Source organism: Pocillopora verrucosa, chromosome 11 (assembly GCF_036669915.1).
Source record: "Pocillopora verrucosa isolate sample1 chromosome 11, ASM3666991v2, whole genome shotgun sequence".
NCBI classification, from domain to species: domain Eukaryota; kingdom Metazoa; phylum Cnidaria; class Anthozoa; order Scleractinia; family Pocilloporidae; genus Pocillopora; species Pocillopora verrucosa.
This window is the reverse complement of record NC_089322.1, coordinates 14,497,802-14,515,993: the sequence shown is the minus strand read 5'-3', so window position 1 is coordinate 14,515,993 and position 18,192 is coordinate 14,497,802. Positions and strand designations below refer to the sequence as shown.

Below are 18,192 nucleotides of genomic sequence, written 5' to 3'. Positions count from 1 at the left end.
AGTACACTCGCTGAATCTAACTTATGAAAACGCTTTAGCTCGATGGAAGCTAGCAGAGCACTACTTTTCCTTCGGATCCCAATAAATTGTCTCATGCTGATATGTAGTTCAGAATTGCTTGAGAAATCCAGTCTGTGTAGCCAGCGGTTTTAAGGATCGTTCGATGAAAATAATCGCTATGGAGTCGCGAGAAAGGGCAGTGATGATGCTACCTTCCATTCCTCTCTCTCTCTCTCTCCCTCTTTCTCTCCTCCCCCTCCCCCTCCCCCTCTTACTCCCCCTCTCCCTCTTTTACTCTCTCCCTCTCTCATCTTTGTTGTTTAAAATTGACGCAAGACCTTCCGCTAGGCTAGGAAATATAACATATCGAAAGGAGAGGAGAAGACCTCTCAATTTTTTTCCGTTCAAGTGGGAGATTTGTCATCCATCCTCCGCCTCCCCAAGCATAGTATGACTACCATTAATAACAAAATATTACATAATGTTAACCCTTTCACTCTTTTGATCTAAAAAAACAATTAATCATACTTTTGTTTTATTTTGTTAATTCTGGTCCTAAATCAAACAACACACCCTAATTGAAATTATTCTAAATTTCCATAACATGTTTGGTTCATGATGTTTTGATGCTGCAGGGTAAATTACTTACATTAAATTCAAGGTGTGATTTGTTCTTGACATTATTCCAGTTTGTTATCAAGTTTAAAGAAAAGTATTAAAAAAAATTAATTTTGTTCCGACAAAAGTTTGTAAGAAAAGGAATCATATTCCATAAAATTACATCCAGAAAAGATTAGAAGCAACACCTGTAAATTAATTCTGCCTCTGAGAAAAAATAATGATATATGAAAATCGATGCAATGGCAAAATAACTTAGTAGAGAACTTTCGGCTCATCTAAAACAAAGGTTAATGTGAAAATTAGGGAACGGTTTATGATCTCCTGTGGTTTCTTTGTTGGAGCGGAAGAGAAACGGAGTCACTGAGCTTTATTTTAAATCTGAAAACATTTTCCTGTGGTGTCTTCATCCTCCGTCTAAATGTATCGCAGTTATCAGCTGTTTTCGGAAATTATATTTTTCCTGAAACCTCCCGAATTACATTGACTCAGTCGATTCTAATACAGATATGGTTGATGAGACCCCAGTAAAAAACTTTTAGCTCGAGTTTATCATAACAAGACAATATATTATAGAAATAGGGGGTAGATTGGCATGTTACGATTTTCAGCATTTGTTGAGAGCATCATATTTAGATTTCGGCCTTTTCTATGACTATGATAAAATAATATACGAACGACAAAAACATATGCCCCGTGACGAAGCATTCTGATTTTTTTTTCGAAACGCTCGTTGACAAAGGTAATATAACTCCAGCAGTAAGACACTTAAACGCGCGGTGTGAAACTCTCATTTAAAATTAAACTTCAATTATCTCCCAAGACAAAAACTCAAATTTATTTGAATTTACTCGGTTGAGCTCAGCTAATGTCGAGATTTCTGAAGTATTTGCATCATAAACAGCTAAAATGTAATTTTTCAGGGCACCTTGTGGCTGAAGTGTCAGCGAAATTATCAGAAAATGGTCAAAATAGTCAGCATTTAGGAAATTAATGTTAAAAATCTGTAACATTGAACAAAAAGAACTGACATCCTGATGTGGTATCAGTGTAATATAAGTTTATTTAGTGCTTTTAAGATGTCTGTAACAGGTGATATACATGGATTAGAGCGATATAAGGATAATGCTTGTGTATTGCTTGGCGCAGGCAATCGACAGAAACTTTCATTCTGCGAGCTTATGAATGCGTATTAACAGAAATTTAATTTCTTAACGCATCTTACCACCCTATCAAGAAGATAACTACAGCACGGATGGAAAACGGTATAAAATAAGTATTTATCATGGCGACCATAAACTCCTCGACAAACCTAACAGACGAGAGTTCTGGGTATTATGCCCAGCTAATACCAATCGCGGTGTTGATTGCCTTCGTTAACGGCGTCGTATTTGTGCTTTACGCCAAAGACAAACATCTAAGAACACCAGCTAATTATTTGCTGTTCAGTTTGGCAGTATGTGACTTTATGACAGGGCTTATTAATATTCCTCTATTCATTATTGTGTTCACAAGAGTATTTGCTCCTCAACCTGGCAAGATTTTCGGATTTTTCGTGGTAGTTCTGCATAATATGGTAATAGTTTCAGTGGTTTACCACATCTTCTTAACAACTGCCGAAAGATATTTTTCAATCGTTCACCCGTTTCGTCACCGATGGAAGATAACAAAGGGTACAGTTTTGAAGATTATTCTTGTTATTTGGTTGGCTGCCATCGTGATAGCTTTCCTGCCTATCGTGTGGTTTCATAGGTTCATTTACTTTCAAGAAAACATTTCATCTGTAACTCTACAGATACAAACGGGTCATAATATATTCTGTATGGTTTTTGTGTTTCTTTTGCCATATACTGTTATGGTATATTTACAAGTTATTATGTTCAGAAATATTCAAAAAAGGTCCTTTAAGTTTGGCAAACAAGAAAGATTAAGCTGTACTGCAGTAAACCGAAAATTTAACAGCATGAAGCGTAGTCTGATCATTTTCGCGCTCATGGCTTTTTTTTATGCTGTTTGTTGGTTTCCTTGGTATGTGGTCAGCCTCCTCATCAATCTCTGGTTTCCTCTTAGTTACGAAGCACAGATTGTTCTTTCGAAGTTTGCTCATGCATTTGTCATAATAAGGTATTATGCTTCCATTGTCAATCCGGCACTTTATATATTTCTTAAAAGGGACTTCTTCGCGTCTTTAAAGTCCATCGTTCTACGACGTACACCAAAAAGAACAAACAACAGTCAAGCCACAGGTTTGATCACGGAACGCACAGTTAATAGAGAATATGCTCTAGGCCTCTTAACGGGGCAGGATAAAGAAGCACTATAGAATCTTTCGGTGGTTTAGAACTACAAAAAAAAAAAAAATGGCAACAAAGGATACATGATAAAAATTTGGCATTAGTTATTGAAGATAAAACTTTGACTCCCCGGTTTCTTTCCCCATCAATTGTTTTTATTTACTACATCATGCTCCAGCCTATCGCTCCCCATGTAAGAACAGTTCGTAAGATGGCCGGTAGAGGTTCTTATGAAATACTCAGTTTAGCCGAGAGTGTTAACGTTTTCTGTAGCAATTTAAAACGACTTCGCTCATGCCTAAGCTTTCTTATTCCGGAAAGCTTTAATAAATGTAATTTTCATACGTCTAACAGCTAAACTTTTTGGCCGTTTTACGGCCAACGGCCAGCCCCATTGAGACCTTCTGCACTCTGCTTTTATCAATATATTCAAAATTCATCTATAATATGATGACCTTCGTCAAAAAGTTTAAATGCTGTTCATGAAATCAGAATAAACCCTATTGGTTAGTTTTATACTTTTTACAAAGTAAATATACTCGGGTTTGCTATCCATGCATGCACAGAGTTCTCCCAGTTACTCCGTAATTTTAAACTCCAGATCTAGTAGCTGACATTTACCCGGTTAAAATTAAATGAGCTGATCATGTCAAGCACTGTGATCTTATGGCGGATTTTGAAATAAGCTTGGTCACCTATTCGGTTTAAAAACTGCTCGGGATAATAGCTTGCGTTCTTCCCTTCAAGGAGGCAAGAGAGAGCGGCGGAAATCGAACCTACCTTGTGTTTGCAAATTAGACACGAGTTTTAATCGGTTTAAGTGTGAGCCCGAACTCACAGGCTTACTTCTGGCCGAGAAGTTGATCAATTGACTTGACCGCGGCCTAAACTGAATTACATCTCACGAAGAAGAGCAGTCCAAAACGTAAAGTGTTGGTACTCTGTATATAGATAAAATAAGATAGTTTGTGTTCATGGCCAAACTCAAATTTGACAAAATTTTTTTTGTCGGTCGACATCATTAGCTCATAAAATGCAAACTCTACTGTTTGAAAAAGAAAAGAAAATAATAAAAACTACCTCCTTTGTCATCACAATTACAAACTCCAAACAATTTTTAGGACTGTTCACCGTTAGCACATTACTTGGGGTTTTTCAACACTCACTGTCACCAAAATACCCCTCACCCTCTTGGATGGTGCCTAAATTCACCGCCTTGGAAGATTGCCTATCACGTGAATGAGTGACTGACACTCCAGAATGGTTGAATTCCGTTTGCAATGTCTCGTTCCCATTAGGATAGATAACTGAATGCGAAACTTGCCTGCGTCTCCTGAAGGTAAATTTAAGAGTCTGTAAAAAGTCTCTTTTTAGAAAAGTGTAAAGCAGCGGGTTGACAACTGAGGTCATGTAGCGGATAAAAAGCGCCACTTGAGACGGTACAAGCAATTTAGAGGTGTCGAAGGACAACTGGTGTAACAGAAATACCACAAACCAAGGAAGCCAACAAATCAGAAATACGGACGACATAATGACGAATAGTGTTAGACACTTAAACTTGCTACCTGAATGTTTTTCAATGCTTCTACTGCGGCGCAGAGCCATTCCGGAATCATTACTACGTTGATGCTTATCCCTTGGTTTACCATAGACGCCTTTAAACATGTCAGCGAATGCATACATCAAAAAAATGTAGGGTAGAACCAAGACAAATATCGAGCAGAATATAGTGAAACCGAATGCTAACCTTGAAGAAACTGGCTTTTTTACTGGATATATCTTATGAATCCAGGTAAATGGAATTGATGATATTAGAAGCGAGGAAATCCAGACAGTAATTAGCACTGTTAGGACGTTCTTTTGGTCAAGAACGCGATGTTTAAATGGAAATTTAATCGCCATGTAACGTTCCCCCGTAACAATAACTATGTGGTAAACAGTGACGATGGCTATGAAGTTGTGAAGAACTGTTACCAAAAATCCCAGATAGAACCTTGTTGCACCTTGGGATTGTACCAATGGCGTAAAAGACATTATTGTAAATAGAGGAATGACTACAATTCCGCAGAAGAAGTCACAAGTTGCCAAGCTGAATAGTGGATAGTTTGAAACGGTCCGCAGAGATCTATTCTTGAAAAATAAATAAAGGACCAAACTGTTGATGAGGACGATAACTGTTGCAATGGAAATCAATTTTGCAACTTCCGTGTTGTTTGTCTCAAGCTGGTTGCTGACTTCGTGCAGATGATCTGAAAGTACCGTTGCATTGCAGGACTCGTTGAAGTAGGGTGCCGTATTATTATCCATAGGATATGATAATACCAAGAAAATCAAATGTCAAAATAATACTTTCAACTGAGTCGAAAGAACTGATGAGTTGACGAGATGAACTATCTTCTTGACTTTCTTCTCAGAAACTTTTGATGAACTAGCTGTGTGGCGAGTCCTGTTTAGCCTCTATATCCTAGCACTCTAATAAAAAAAAAAAAAATAGGCTGGATCAGTTTTCACATGGAAAATTACGTCATGCAGATTAGTAACGCAAGAAGGAAGTAAATTTAAGGAACTGTCACGGAGCAGCTCCTGAATTTTAATTGTTAAAAATCATCAGTACATATAAGCCGACCCAAGATAACATTGCTATAAAATGTTTATGTTTATGTTTTAAGTTTTAGTCGGTGGCAACATAAATCAAACGTATTGCAATAGAGTAACCAGGCCTGCCAAATTTGTGGACCAAAATTCAAGTAAAATCGCGTTTTATAACCATTCGTTTGGACTCAAGGGTCCGGTCCCACGAATGCTGAAAATATGTATACCCCAGGGAAAAAAATAACTTTTAATCTTTTCTGAAAATTTAATAGTGCCGTGTGTCAATTCGACTGTTAGCAGAAAGATAACTTCCCTGGATCTGAACTCAAAATCTTATAAAATCAATGTCAAGAAAACGATAATTTAATAGCAAAAGATCTACAATGAGCCCACAGTTATTCATAAGAGACAAGAAGATACTGCGTTCTCATTGGGTTAACCATAATAAGAGACTGTTACGTATTATTTCAAAACTAACACAATTTATAGAGGATCGATGATCTTGTTAATGAAGGTTGTCCCTTCGCTTTAACATTACGGGTGTGACGATGGGTTTTCGCGCACTAAACTGGACTTCGCGGGAAGCGTACAAAACGGGGGAAAGTAACCCGGTAGAGACCAGTCGGCTTGCGAGAACGGAAACTCGGCACGATTTATCTACTTCGAGCGAGCTAGTACGGACGTCAAGGATGAGACAGCGTTCTGGTTCCACAGCAGACATTATTCGAAGAGCACTCTAACATACACCATCTTAGAGCTTTCAAATTACGATCACTCGGGGTAGGTGACCGCTGATTGATCTGTATGACATTACATACCCTTGCATGGTGAATGTAGCCATAATGCAAGTCAATAATGTCTAGTTGAACGTCAAGGACGTTAGAGAGACATCATTTTTAAGGTAACCTTCTTTCTACCCGAAAATGAAATTTCAAACAGCGTTAAGCATTTCAGTTTCAATTTTATCTATTTGATAATGTTTCTAAACATGTAAAAACTTAAAAATCATGCGATGACTTCACACAAAAAACTCTTCCTGGTCAAGCAAACGATTATTCAAGATAATTATGATATAGTTGTCGTCTCTGAATCCTGGCTGGACCCTCCCACGACTAATAATGACATCCAAATTCCTGGCCATATCATTTTCAGGCAGGACAGAGATCCGCATAAATCTGGGGGCGGGATCGTTGTCTACATTAGAAACTCATTTAAAGCATCGATCATCGATAACTTGCCAGCAACTATGGATGCTAATTCCCAACAACTCTGGCTTAAAGTCCAGTGCAGGAAATCAAAATCTCTTCTACTATGCGCTGCTTACAGGCCAGACTTAGTATCCATGTCTAGATTCCTGGACGATTTTATCACCTCTTTTATGGACTAGGAATGGAAGGTATGGTTGCTGGTGACCTTAATGCAGACATTTTGCCGGGCTCCTCTTGTCCTGAGGGTCGAGCTTTGATGGATCTCTGTAATTCACTTAATCTCTCGCAGCTTGTTACACAACCAACAAGGACCAGTGATACATCTGTAACGTTAATTGATGTGGCGCTTACAACAAACAAGAGCTTTATTACTATCTGCGACGTAAATATTTCGGCAGATGCTGATTATTGATTGGTGGCGGTCACATTGAATCTCAAAGCTTTAAAGCCTCGGCCTTTTTTATATTTTCACCAGAAGCTACAAAAACTACAACCCTGAGTTATTCCTAAGTGATTTGATGTGTGACCCTTTTCACATTGTTAATATTTTTGACGAAATCGATGGCCAAGTTGATGTATTCAAAGAGTTATTCCTCGACACGCTGAGTGAACACGCACCAATTAAGCGCATCAAGATCAAGTCACGCCCGAATCCGTTTATCACACCTGAAATCAAACAATTGATCAAAACCTGCGACAGCTGGCAAAAAAAGGCGCGCAAAACAAACGACAAACGACAAACGACAAACTCCATTGAGGCGCTTTTTAAGAGCGTATCCATGAGAGCACCGGGCAGTCGTTCCACATGCCGTCTCACCGATTTCAATGAAACTTTGCCAGTTTAAAGGGTCTACCCCAAAACTCAAGAAGACAAACTAGTTTCTGTTTTGGTTCTTTCCGGGGGGAGATAGACCACCCCCCGGTTTTTCTTGGTTTTCACCGAGGAAATCGCTTCAAAATAGGTAAGATGTATGACGCTCTCACTGCGATGGTATTTAATCAATTACTCTGAGGATTTGCACACATATTTTTACATCCTTAGTTAATGTTCGCTGCAAGTATAAGTCCATTTGATGGACGGCTTATCAATCAACAGAGGCAAATATACGACTGTGTTTTTAGACTTTTCGATTCATCCAAATATTTGATAACTTTGAGGTCAAATATCTCCCGTTGTCAGAAAGCTACAACACTAATCTTAATTACCTTTTATAACCTATTATTTCATCTCTGAAAATCATCAAAAAAATCTTTGGACACTACCGTATTTTTGTGTTGGATGTCTTTTAAAATCTGCAACTGTGACAAGTTTCTCTCAACTACACCTGTCACGCAATTCTTGCTCTAGGCGATCACTTGACGAAATAAACCTACATTTTTTAGCTCTTTATATAAGATGATTGATCAAGAAGGGTGAAAAATGTGAAAAACTTACGAGTGTTTTTGTAGAAATGGAAAATTTCACGTTTAGAGAGATGCATGTAGGCGAAAAATCAATGAGAAAATCGTAGCGTTTCTTTCTTCAGTCGTTTATTACTTTGGAGATTTGCGAAAATCAGGAAATAGGGCTCTTGTACAGAACAAAAAATTCATTGGCCTATAATTTGATCGTCTATTATCATTATCGCACACTTTACTATAAGGAAACTGTGGAGCAGGAGAGAGATTTTAAAGTCACATGTCGGGTGCTTGTTAACGTATATGTATGACGCCATGGAATCTGAAGGTCTAAGGTTTGATTCCTCATGGGAACTCAGAATTTTTTCTTTGTTTGTTTGTTTCTTTTTTTCTTTCCCAATGCCATTAACAGTTGTATAAGCCGTGCGAAGGATTTCTTGCTAGTAATGAGAGAAGCAGAGTTAGCATTGGAACAAGAACTTCAAGTGAAGTCTCCCACTGAATTGGATATTGAAAGTGTCGACGATGGTGCTCCATTTATTGAAATGGTAAGCATAACCCTCTATACCCTAACATCAGAGAGTATATTCTTCATACTGTGCTCAATAACCTTCCTGAGGTGCTGAAAAGGTGCTTGTATACGCCATTTCGTAAGTCTTTGGTGCCAAGAGATTATAAAGATCAGCATAATCTTTGTCGGAGCAGATTACTTTTAACAATTTCGCCGTTAGGAAAACGCTTATATGTTTTCTTTGAATTTATCATCTATGCAATAGTAAAGAGACAATCCAAGCTTGATACTTTTTGATATTTTGTTTCGATAGAGTTTGTGGGCAGTTGAGCTCCCAGAGTAGATTAGAGCGGTCTTTATCTTGATCGATCTTCTGATACCGTCCAGGGTTTTTGGTTTACTGCGGTTCTACCAGCAGGAAAAGCAGTTTAGAACATCAAGAGCACCGACAGTCAAACGTCCTGTTTTGGAGAGACTGGCTGGAATTTCAGCACAAGATTGTCTGAACGCGCGTGGTGAATGAGATCATTTTATCTATTCTGAATCTGCTTATATAACTGTTGTGACGCTAAATTGTCCTTGCTGTAACGGTAGATGTCTTCCCATGCGCAACAGCATCGACCGTATGACCGACGGGCTGTAGAAACAGCTAGAAATCCTATTTAAGTATATTAATTAATCATATATACGGCTCATGCGAACCGGACTTGAATCGAGACTTAAAGAATTCCTTACAGGAAACTACACAGCCGTGCAAAAAACACGTACTGTGCGTAAACGACTGAAGCACTTCGTTTTAAAAGCACAGGGAAATGAATAAACTTACTTGCAGCACTTCTCTTCACGGCCAACAACCCAAGAATTGAAACGAACAGAAAAATGAAAATAGATTTCATGTTAACTTCAAACAGAGCGACTGGTGTTCTATCCTCCGCCACGAGTCTGCAGTAACTGTATCATGCATCGTGATCCTCTCATAGTATGTCTACTTTAAAAGGGTATACCAATATATGGCGGTATGAAAGTCGTCCCACTTTTCAGGCCTGTGATTGGCTGAAAATATCTGATTGGAATCGCAATATTGAGATAAATTCTCACATCTTCACTCCAGAATTTTCGAACGTTTTTATCCTTATACTGGCTGGACGACGATAAGGAACCACTTGCGAATCTGAGAAGCCAATACTGCATTACATAGGTGGCGTTAAGAGAATTAAGGGATGTTGGCCATTTAAACCGAGATTCCCGAAATTCGGGCGTAAATAGTTAGTTCTGTGTTTCTGTTTACAACCATAGAAACGCGTTTTTTTTTTCGAGGCGTAGCCGAGAGCAACTCTAGCTTCTAGAGCCAATTATTTCGTTTATGACGGATGCACAGTACTCAAAACACTTTCAAAGGTCTGGAAAATGAAGCTACGTTTTCTTGGAATGGATTGCTACCTACATTAATCGTGAAAGAAAAACCAAGATAAATTTGTTACTTAATTTGTTACAACTGACGTTGTCGCATCTATTTAAGTCAAGGATTCGTTTTAAGAAAGAGCAATACAGAAATCCAGTATTGAACTCTGCAACCTATCCATGAATGTGACATTTTCCCAACAGGAACAAGATGTTTCTTTGCTTAATTAAACTTCTGGTTTTTTTTTCCCGACAAGCTCTTTCACAGTCTAGTTCAACATTTCGTGCAACAATTCTACGCTATTTCTGCAATGTTGCATCTCGACTTGTCTGTAAGCCCCATCTTGGGGAAATTCAGCAAATATGGAATATTTGTGTATTTTGGCTAATTCCATTCGGGATTTTAGTGCGTCCAATACCCTATCTTTTGACCAACCGGTTTACAGATGAATGTGAATATCCGTGATCTAGATTTGAAGAGATTATGTAGAGGGCAATACGAGATTTGGCACTGCACTCCTTCGAACGTCAGGCATTAATTGACAATTGGTTCATGCTTTGATTTGTTACAACTTACGCGGTATTTAGGTCAAGGATTCATTTTAGGAGAGAGCAATACGGAAATCCCGTATTGAACTCTGCAATCTATAAATATGACATTTTCCCAACTCTAGCTTCTTGAGTGCTCTCCAAACTTCCCACGTGCTCCATAACTCGATAGTGCACAGCTAAAAGCATGAACCAATTGTTTTATAACATAGCCGGTGGAATTGTGCATCAAATCCGACGCGAAAAACGGACAACAATATCAGAAGTGATTGTTCGCGGTAAGCGAAATATTAAGCAAAGTAGGAATTGGTTTTATTTTTTATTTTCTGTTGAAAGCTCGAGTTTTATTTTACTGCAGTTTAAATAAAAAATTCTTTATTTTTAAAAAAGAAATCACGCTCAAGAATGGCGCTTTTATTTAACAATTATTTCCATAAGAACTCTAGCCCAAGGGACAAGGTCGGAAAATTGTCTTCGTTTTGGGACTGGTGAGCCGAGTCCGTTTGTATCCATTGTTGTCGCGAAATATATTATTTTTCCCCGCGCTAACAAAAGCCGCTCGCGCGAAAAAAAAATTCTGGCGAAGCAATTTGCTCACGCTCTCAGCGTGAACTATCGGAATTTTGAGCACGCTTACGTATACTGAATTTGATTGCGCGGCTCTGCTAGCTATGTTATAATTTTATAACATAGCTAGCAGAGTCGCGCAATCAAATTCAGAATTCCAAAACGAATAGAATTTTCCGACCTTTTCCCTTGGGCCAGAGTTCTTAAGTGAGGCAGTAAAAGAGAAAAACAACGGAAAAGGAGACTCGGCATCAGCGCCGTCACGATTCGCTTCACTGTCCGAGGGTGAAATGCAACAATTTTTGACAGAAAGACACTCTGGTAAAACCAAACAAATGACAAAGTGGTCTGTTTCAACCTTCAAAGGTAAGCGTAAATTTTTCCGAGCTTAAAACTCGAGCTTTCAACAGAAAATTTGAAATAAAACCAATTCCTATTATGCTTAAAATTTCGCTTACTGCGAACAATCACTTCTGATATTGTTGTAGCTTTTCACTTCGGATTTGATGCACAATTCCACCGGCTATGCTATAAAACAATTGGTTCATGCTTTTAGCGATCGAGTTATAAAACACGTGGGAAGCTTGGAGAGCACTCAAGAAGCTAGCGTTGCCCTCGGGTATTGCCTCGGGTAACTCTTACGCTTCTTTCGTGCTCTCCAAACTTCCCACGTGCTACATAACTCGATAGTGCACGCTAAAGCATGAACCAATTGTTAATTAATGCCTGACGTTCGAAGGAGTGCAGTGCCAAATCTCGTATTGCCCTCTACATAATCTCTTCAAATCTAGATCATGGATATTCACATTCATCTGTAAACCGGTTGGTCAAAAGATAGGGTATTGGACGCACTGAAATCCCGAATGGAATTAGCCAAAATACACAAATATTCCATATTTGCTGAATTTCCCCAAGATGGGGCTTACAGACAAGTCGAGATGCAAAATTGCAGAAATAGCGTAGAATTGTTGCACGAAATATTGAACTAGACTGTGAAAGAGCTTGTCGAAAAAAAAACCAAAAAAAAACCAGAAGTTTAATTAAGCAAAGAAACATCTTGTTCCTGTTGGGAAAATGTCATATTCATAGATAGATTGCAGAGTTCAATACCGGATTTCTGTATTGCTCTCTCCTAAAACGAATCCTTGACTTAAATAGATGCGACAACGTAAGTTGTAACAAATTAAGTAACAAATTTATCTTGGTTTTTCTTTCACGATTAATGTAGGTAGCAATCCATTCCAAGAAAACGTAGCTTCATTTTCCAGACCTTTGAAAGTGTTTTAAGTACTGTGCATCTGTCATAAACGAAACAATTGGCTCAAGAAGCTAGAGTTGCTCTCGGCTACGCCTCGGAAAAAAAAACGCGTTTCTATGGTTGTAAACAGAAACACAGAACTAACTATTTACGCCCGAATTTCGGGAATCTCGGTTTAAATGGCCAACATCCCTTAATTCTCTTAACGCCACCTATATAATGCAGTATTGGCCTCTCAGATTCGCAAGTGGTTCCTTATCGTCGTCCAGCCAGTATAAGGATAAAAACGTCCGAAAATTCTGGAGTGAAGATGGGAGCATTGATCTCAATAGTGCGATTCCAATCAGATATTTTCAGCCAATCACAGGCCTGAAAAGTGGGACGACTTTCAAACCGCCATATATTGGTATACCCTTTTAAAGTAGATATACTATGAGAGGATCACGATGCATGATACAGTTACTGCAGACTCGTGGCGGAGGATAGAACACCAGTCGCTCTGTTTGAAGTTAACATGAAAGCTATTTTCATTTTCCTGTTCGTTTCAATTGTTGGGTTGTTGGCCGTGAAGAGAAGTGCTGCAGGTAAGTTTATTCATTTCCCTGTGCTTTTAAAACGAAGTGCTTCAGTCGTTTACGCACAGTACGTGTTTTTTGCACGGCTGTGTAGTTTCCTGTAAGGAATTCTTTAAGTCTCGATTCAAGTCCGGTTCGCACGAGCGGTATATATGATTAATTAATATACTTAAATAGGATTTCTAGCTGTTTCTACAGCCCGTCGGTCATACGGTCGATGCTGTTGCGCATGGGAAGACATCTACCGTTACAGCGAGGACAGTTCAGCGTCACAACAGTTAGATAAGCCGATTCAAAATAGAAAAAATGATCTCATTCGCCACACGCTCACACCGAAGCATATATGTGAAAGAATTCACAGGCGCGAGTCTTGGTCCAAAGCGTGGTTCGTGACTTCGCTCGTCAATCATGCGGTTGATACCGTTGAGCATGGGAACACATTTACCGTTACAGCAAGGACAATTTAGCGTCACAAATCTATTCAAATCAAATCTATTCAAATCAATCAAATCTATTATCTATTCTGAATCTGCTGAGCAGATTCAGAATAGATAAAATGATCTCATTCACCACGCGCGTTCAGACAATCTTGTGCTGAAATTCCAGCCAGTCTCTCCAAAACAGGACGTTTGACTGTCGGTGCTCTTGATGTTCTAAACTACTTTTCCTACTGTTTGGTTGGTCCCTGTCTTTTCCTCTTAGTTGGTGAAATTTGCAGCGTAGTAGGCCTTTTGGTGACGCAGAATTTCATGAGAATCGTCACTTATATACACCACTATGGGATAATTGATCATGTAATCTGTTGGTATGCGTCGTTTTCTAGTCAATTCTTGTTCGCAGTGTTCTAGTCACAATTTATCGGGAAGTTTAGGAAGGAAAGTTTTCAGTCTTCCTCAATTTCTCAAGTAAATTGCATATAGTTGTTCTGTGCATAGAGGAAGTCAGGAAAAATTGTGTGCCGCGGAGAATGTACCACAGAGCCAAAGTGGTATTGATCGTCGGCGAGAGGGGGCGTTCCTCAGTAATGAGGTCTCTTGAAATTTCGATGCCGACAAACAGCGATTCGAACCATGTCAACAACTACCGGTACTATATTAACGACATATATAGGACCTTGATACAACAAACGAATTATACAGAACGAATTAGCCAAACTGGCGGACCGAAACTGTCAATCACAGCGAATAATATTACGGAAAAACCGACCAATCAGTTTTCAGCAGACTCATATGACTCATAGCACTCGACTGTACTAGAGAAGTGATCATTGTTATGCTCTACGCATTTACTCTCTGGGACTGAGATTTCAAGCCTGTTGTGCTCACTAAAGCCGTGCGCAATTAATAAGAGTTTTTGCAAAGAAAAATTCGTTCGAATTTCTACTGGACAAAGGAAGCTGTAATGGGGAGATTTTGTAGACAGCGCCGTCCCTTTTCGCTAACATGATATGATCTCTGTTTGCACTATGATCGAAGTGTGATCTGACCGTCTTGTCTGATTTAAAGACGGTGCGCACGCCTTGTTGTTGTAGGCAGCGACCGAGAACCAAAAACAAAAAACCCTGGACGGTATTAGAAGATCGATGATAAAGACCGCTCTAATCTACTCTAGGAAATCAACTGCCCACAAACTCTATCGAAACAAAATATTAACGCTAACGAAAATTATTAAAAAGAACTATTATCAAAAATACTTTAAAGAAAACATTCCTAACATAAAGAAAATATGGAAGGGCATACATATAGGCTCTTAGACCGGAAACGTGGTGTCCGCAAAGTAGATTTGTTGTAAAGACGAGAAAAATTCCCAAGTGTTTGAGAAATCTCGGCCTCAGAGCATGTATTTACATTAGTTGTATGAATTACCAAGAGATCTTTAGTCATTTTGGCTGATTTCTGACCGCCAGTGAGAGGGGGAAGAGGAATCATAGGAATATTACAGAGCTTATGGATGGTCAGGTAAATTCTATCGTAACACATTAAAAAGGGCTTTCGCAGCTTCGTCGGGTTGAATAGATATTCAGTGATCTTCTTCCCTGAATGTTACTTCTACGATTGGTTTTTTTATTCGAATGACAAACATGTTTTATTGACATGAGAAACAAATTTCTGTTTACTTTACAGATAGATGGCAAAAGCAGAATACCGCGCCGGTGTGTTTTGGCGCAAAGAGCGGACAGTTTGGAAGATTCAATGTTAAAACTGGTCAAAAACTGGCCGCTGTGAAGTTGGTTCATCTCTACGGGTACGTGTCCTGTGACACACGACATGTCTCTTATTGGTCTTACTGGGGCTGTGGCTCGTACGGCTGGGGACTGGACAAGATTAATGTTGTCATAACAACCTTAGGCAATCAAGTTCTTTTGCCGCCACACGAATTAATCACAAATGATAGTGCTAAATGGTCCAAGGTTCCTGGATATAAATCATTTTCCTCGGAGTTAGTGCTCTCCTTTTTCAGCCCCTCCCAGGTGAAATACAACCAAGAGTTACGAGTGTGGTATGGCGAGGATCTGATGGATACCAGCGAGGGAGACAATGGAGGCACCATTTGCGTTGATGTATATGCAATTTTCGTCTGAGCTTTCACTGAGCAGCAAGTAGTCGTAACAAAACTTTTCATAGTCATAAACTAGGAAAGCGCCTATTTTTGATATCAGGGTTATCATGCACTTTTCTGTTCTTAGGACCAGTCCTTATTTACCACTGGGGGGAAGGGAGCGGGGGAGGGGTAGAAGGATTTGATTGCAGTTGGTATCACACAGTTTCAAGGGAAACGGAGGGGTGGGGGGGAATAAGTCTTCGGTAACAGAGTATAAAGTAAAAATTATATAAAACTGGGTGTTCCCTTTATTGCATTCATCTACTGTCCCCTCCCCTCTTCCCTCCTTTAGGTGCCTGGCTACGCAGGTTACGATTTCTAATAGGGTCTATTGTTCTTAAAAATAATCCGAAAACTCCCCCCCCCCTGGGGGGCGATGAATGATGACTGGTCTCTAAGGAAAACAAGTTCATTAGTTGACAACTATAAATGCAAGTGTAAGTGGGACTGGTCAGGCATTTCACCCCCTGGTTGTGCTCTTGATCAAATGCAGTTTCCCGTTATCATGTACTCCGGAAAATTGTAATCTGTTGGAGTGCTTTCAAACGAGGGGTGCACCTCAAACAGTATTGATAATAGAAATAAAAAAAGTAAAAACATGTAAGGTCAGCTTTTTGTTATGTAACAAAAGCAATTTTCACAAGGAAAATAAAAGAGTAACTGCTGCCCGATGAGTCAAGTTTCTTTCTTTCCAAGCCTAGGGATTCATCTTCTCCTCGAGCCTCTAAATGTGTGTAAATGTGGCAAATTGACTGAAAAGACTGAAAAGGAAGAACAAATATATATATATATATATAATTAAGAAAGGTCATTTCTGTCGATTGTAAATGCAGTTACGCTTTGAAATCAAAAAGGAGTAAAAAACGAAGTCCAAACGGATCACTAATTCGAAACTATTTTCAAACCTGAAAGCGCATAAGCTGTTGCATGCCCATATTTTTTCAACTCTTAGCCGGGTATGGGTAACTGGCGTCTAATTTCTACAGTGTTACCCTTGAATCATACATAAGGTCACGACAATAAAGAAAATAATCACCAATTCAAGAAGCTCCTGATTGCCAAACAAATTCCTACGTTTGTTTACTTTTGCGTTTTCTTCTTTACAAATCGTGCCAATTGTTAAATAATCTCATCTCATTTAATTAAATGTTGAATAAGCAGTTCGCTTCCATCTGTGTATATAGTCAAATAAACTGAGCAGCTGGTCCATACCGGTGCAAAAACATGTGATGCAAAAACAGGTGACACCTGACGTTACATTGTACTCGTTAATCGATTAAGAAAGGGATGGCTTATCAACAAAAGGGAGAACAAAACTTGAATGATATTTCTACGTTTCTCATGAGTTCAACTTCATTTCATTTCCTCAATTTTTTAAGCGAGCTGAGATGAACTTAAACTCCGCACGGTTTTAGTTCATCTGTTCTGCCCTCTGCATAATCCTTTCCGAGATCCGTCTGTGAGTAACGCCAACCGAACGAATCCACCGGAAGCAAAACGCTCTAAACTCGCTCCGGACGCTCTGATCACCCCAAAACTCCACGTACATCACGGGCGATGATGTTACTTGACGCTTGTGTTCCTCATTCTAGGGTCATGTGTAATGAAATTGAATTAAAGAATTCCAATTTCACCCTTAAGCTTTGCTGAGAGCCTTTGGATGAGGCTTAATTTGGATATCGCGGTTCCCAAACCGTTAGAGCTTTCAAATTACGATCACTCGGGGTAGGTGACCGCTGATTGATCTGTATAACATTACATACCCTTGCATGGTGAATGTAGCCATAATGTAAGTCAATAATGTCTAGTTGAACGTCAAGGACTTTAGAAAGACATCATTTTTAAGGTAACCTTCTTTCTACCCGAAAACGAAATTTCAAACAGTGTGAAGCATTTCAGTTTCAATTTTATCTATTTGATTACTTTTGTTTTTACCAAAAAAAAGGCTATCGTTTTCTCAGGTTTTGCTGGTTGCGGAGCTTCCGCGTCTGCTGATTCACGGTTTAGTAACACCCGGAACCGAATAGTTTTGTTTACATACTGCAAGGAATGTAATTTTCAGTGGCTCATTCCAGAGTTAACGCAGACTGTAGAGGACGTGCACTATCCAAGTCACCGTGCTTAATCTAAAGATGGGATCCATTTTCATTTTCCTGTTCCTTTTTAATCTTACATTGTTGATTATAAAGAGGAGTGCTGCAGGTTTGTGAACTCATTTTGTCTTCATCGGAGGGAAAAGTTTTAAAATGAGACGTATTTTAACTGTAAATAGTACATTTATTTCAATCGATCGGTGCTTCAGACATGGTACATGCACTCTGTGTCATCTCGCGTAAGTACAAAACCGTCAAAGCGTGGAAAATTTTATTGTGGCAAAATTTAGATGAGTCCAATCGAAGTAGGTAAAATAATCCTTGTCAGGCAATCAGTAAATGGTGCACCGCCTCACCAGGTTTCTCCTGGTCATCGACTCTGTCAGCCCTTGCTTTGGGACTTGCTTTCGGAAGAGAAAAATTTCCAAGTGTTAGAGAAATCTCGGCCTCAGAGCATGTATTACCAGGAGATCTTCAGTTATTTTGGCTGATTTCGCGGAAGAAGTCGGAGAAAGACTCACATATCT

General features: G+C 39.1%; 3 protein-coding genes across 3 annotated transcripts; 2 read left to right on the top strand and 1 right to left on the bottom strand.

Annotated features, from left to right (window-relative positions):
• The first annotated feature begins 1,903 nt into the window (after positions 1–1,903).
• LOC136284386 (neuromedin-U receptor 2-like) lies at positions 1,904–2,949 on the top strand. Its single transcript, XM_066174657.1, has one exon. It carries the CDS (start codon positions 1,904–1,906, stop codon positions 2,939–2,941), a length of 1,038 nt encoding a protein of 345 aa, XP_066030754.1. The 3' UTR covers positions 2,942–2,949.
• Positions 2,950–3,098: 149 nt separating this feature from the next.
• LOC136284385 (adenosine receptor A3-like) lies at positions 3,099–9,545 on the bottom strand. Its single transcript, XM_066174656.1, has 2 exons — positions 9,448–9,545; positions 3,099–5,384 (listed from the first exon to the last, which is right to left on the bottom strand). The coding sequence occupies exon 2, from the start codon at positions 5,217–5,219 to the stop codon at positions 4,068–4,070; it is 1,152 nt and encodes a 383-aa protein (XP_066030753.1). The 5' UTR covers positions 5,220–5,384; positions 9,448–9,545; the 3' UTR covers positions 3,099–4,067.
• A 3,315-nt stretch (positions 9,546–12,860) lies between these two features.
• Positions 12,861–16,251, top strand: LOC131794590 (uncharacterized). Its single transcript, XM_066174802.1, has 2 exons — positions 12,861–12,980; positions 15,095–16,251. The coding sequence occupies exons 1-2, from the start codon at positions 12,911–12,913 to the stop codon at positions 15,550–15,552; spliced, it is 528 nt and encodes a 175-aa protein (XP_066030899.1). The 5' UTR covers positions 12,861–12,910; the 3' UTR covers positions 15,553–16,251.
• Positions 16,252–18,192: the final 1,941 nt, after the last annotated feature.

Excerpts from the sequence above, each read along its gene's own strand:
- LOC136284386 (XM_066174657.1), top strand. The coding sequence starts at position 1,904 with ATGGCGACCATAAACTCCTCGACAAACCTAACAGACGAGAGTTCTGGG.
- LOC136284385 (XM_066174656.1), bottom strand. The coding sequence starts at position 5,219 with ATGGATAATAATACGGCACCCTACTTCAACGAGTCCTGCAATGCAACG.
- LOC131794590 (XM_066174802.1), top strand. The coding sequence starts at position 12,911 with ATGAAAGCTATTTTCATTTTCCTGTTCGTTTCAATTGTTGGGTTGTTG. Across the intron at positions 12,981-15,094 it reads CGTGAAGAGAAGTGCTGCAG|ATAGATGGCAAAAGCAGAAT; the intron begins GTAAGTTTATTC and ends TTTACTTTACAG.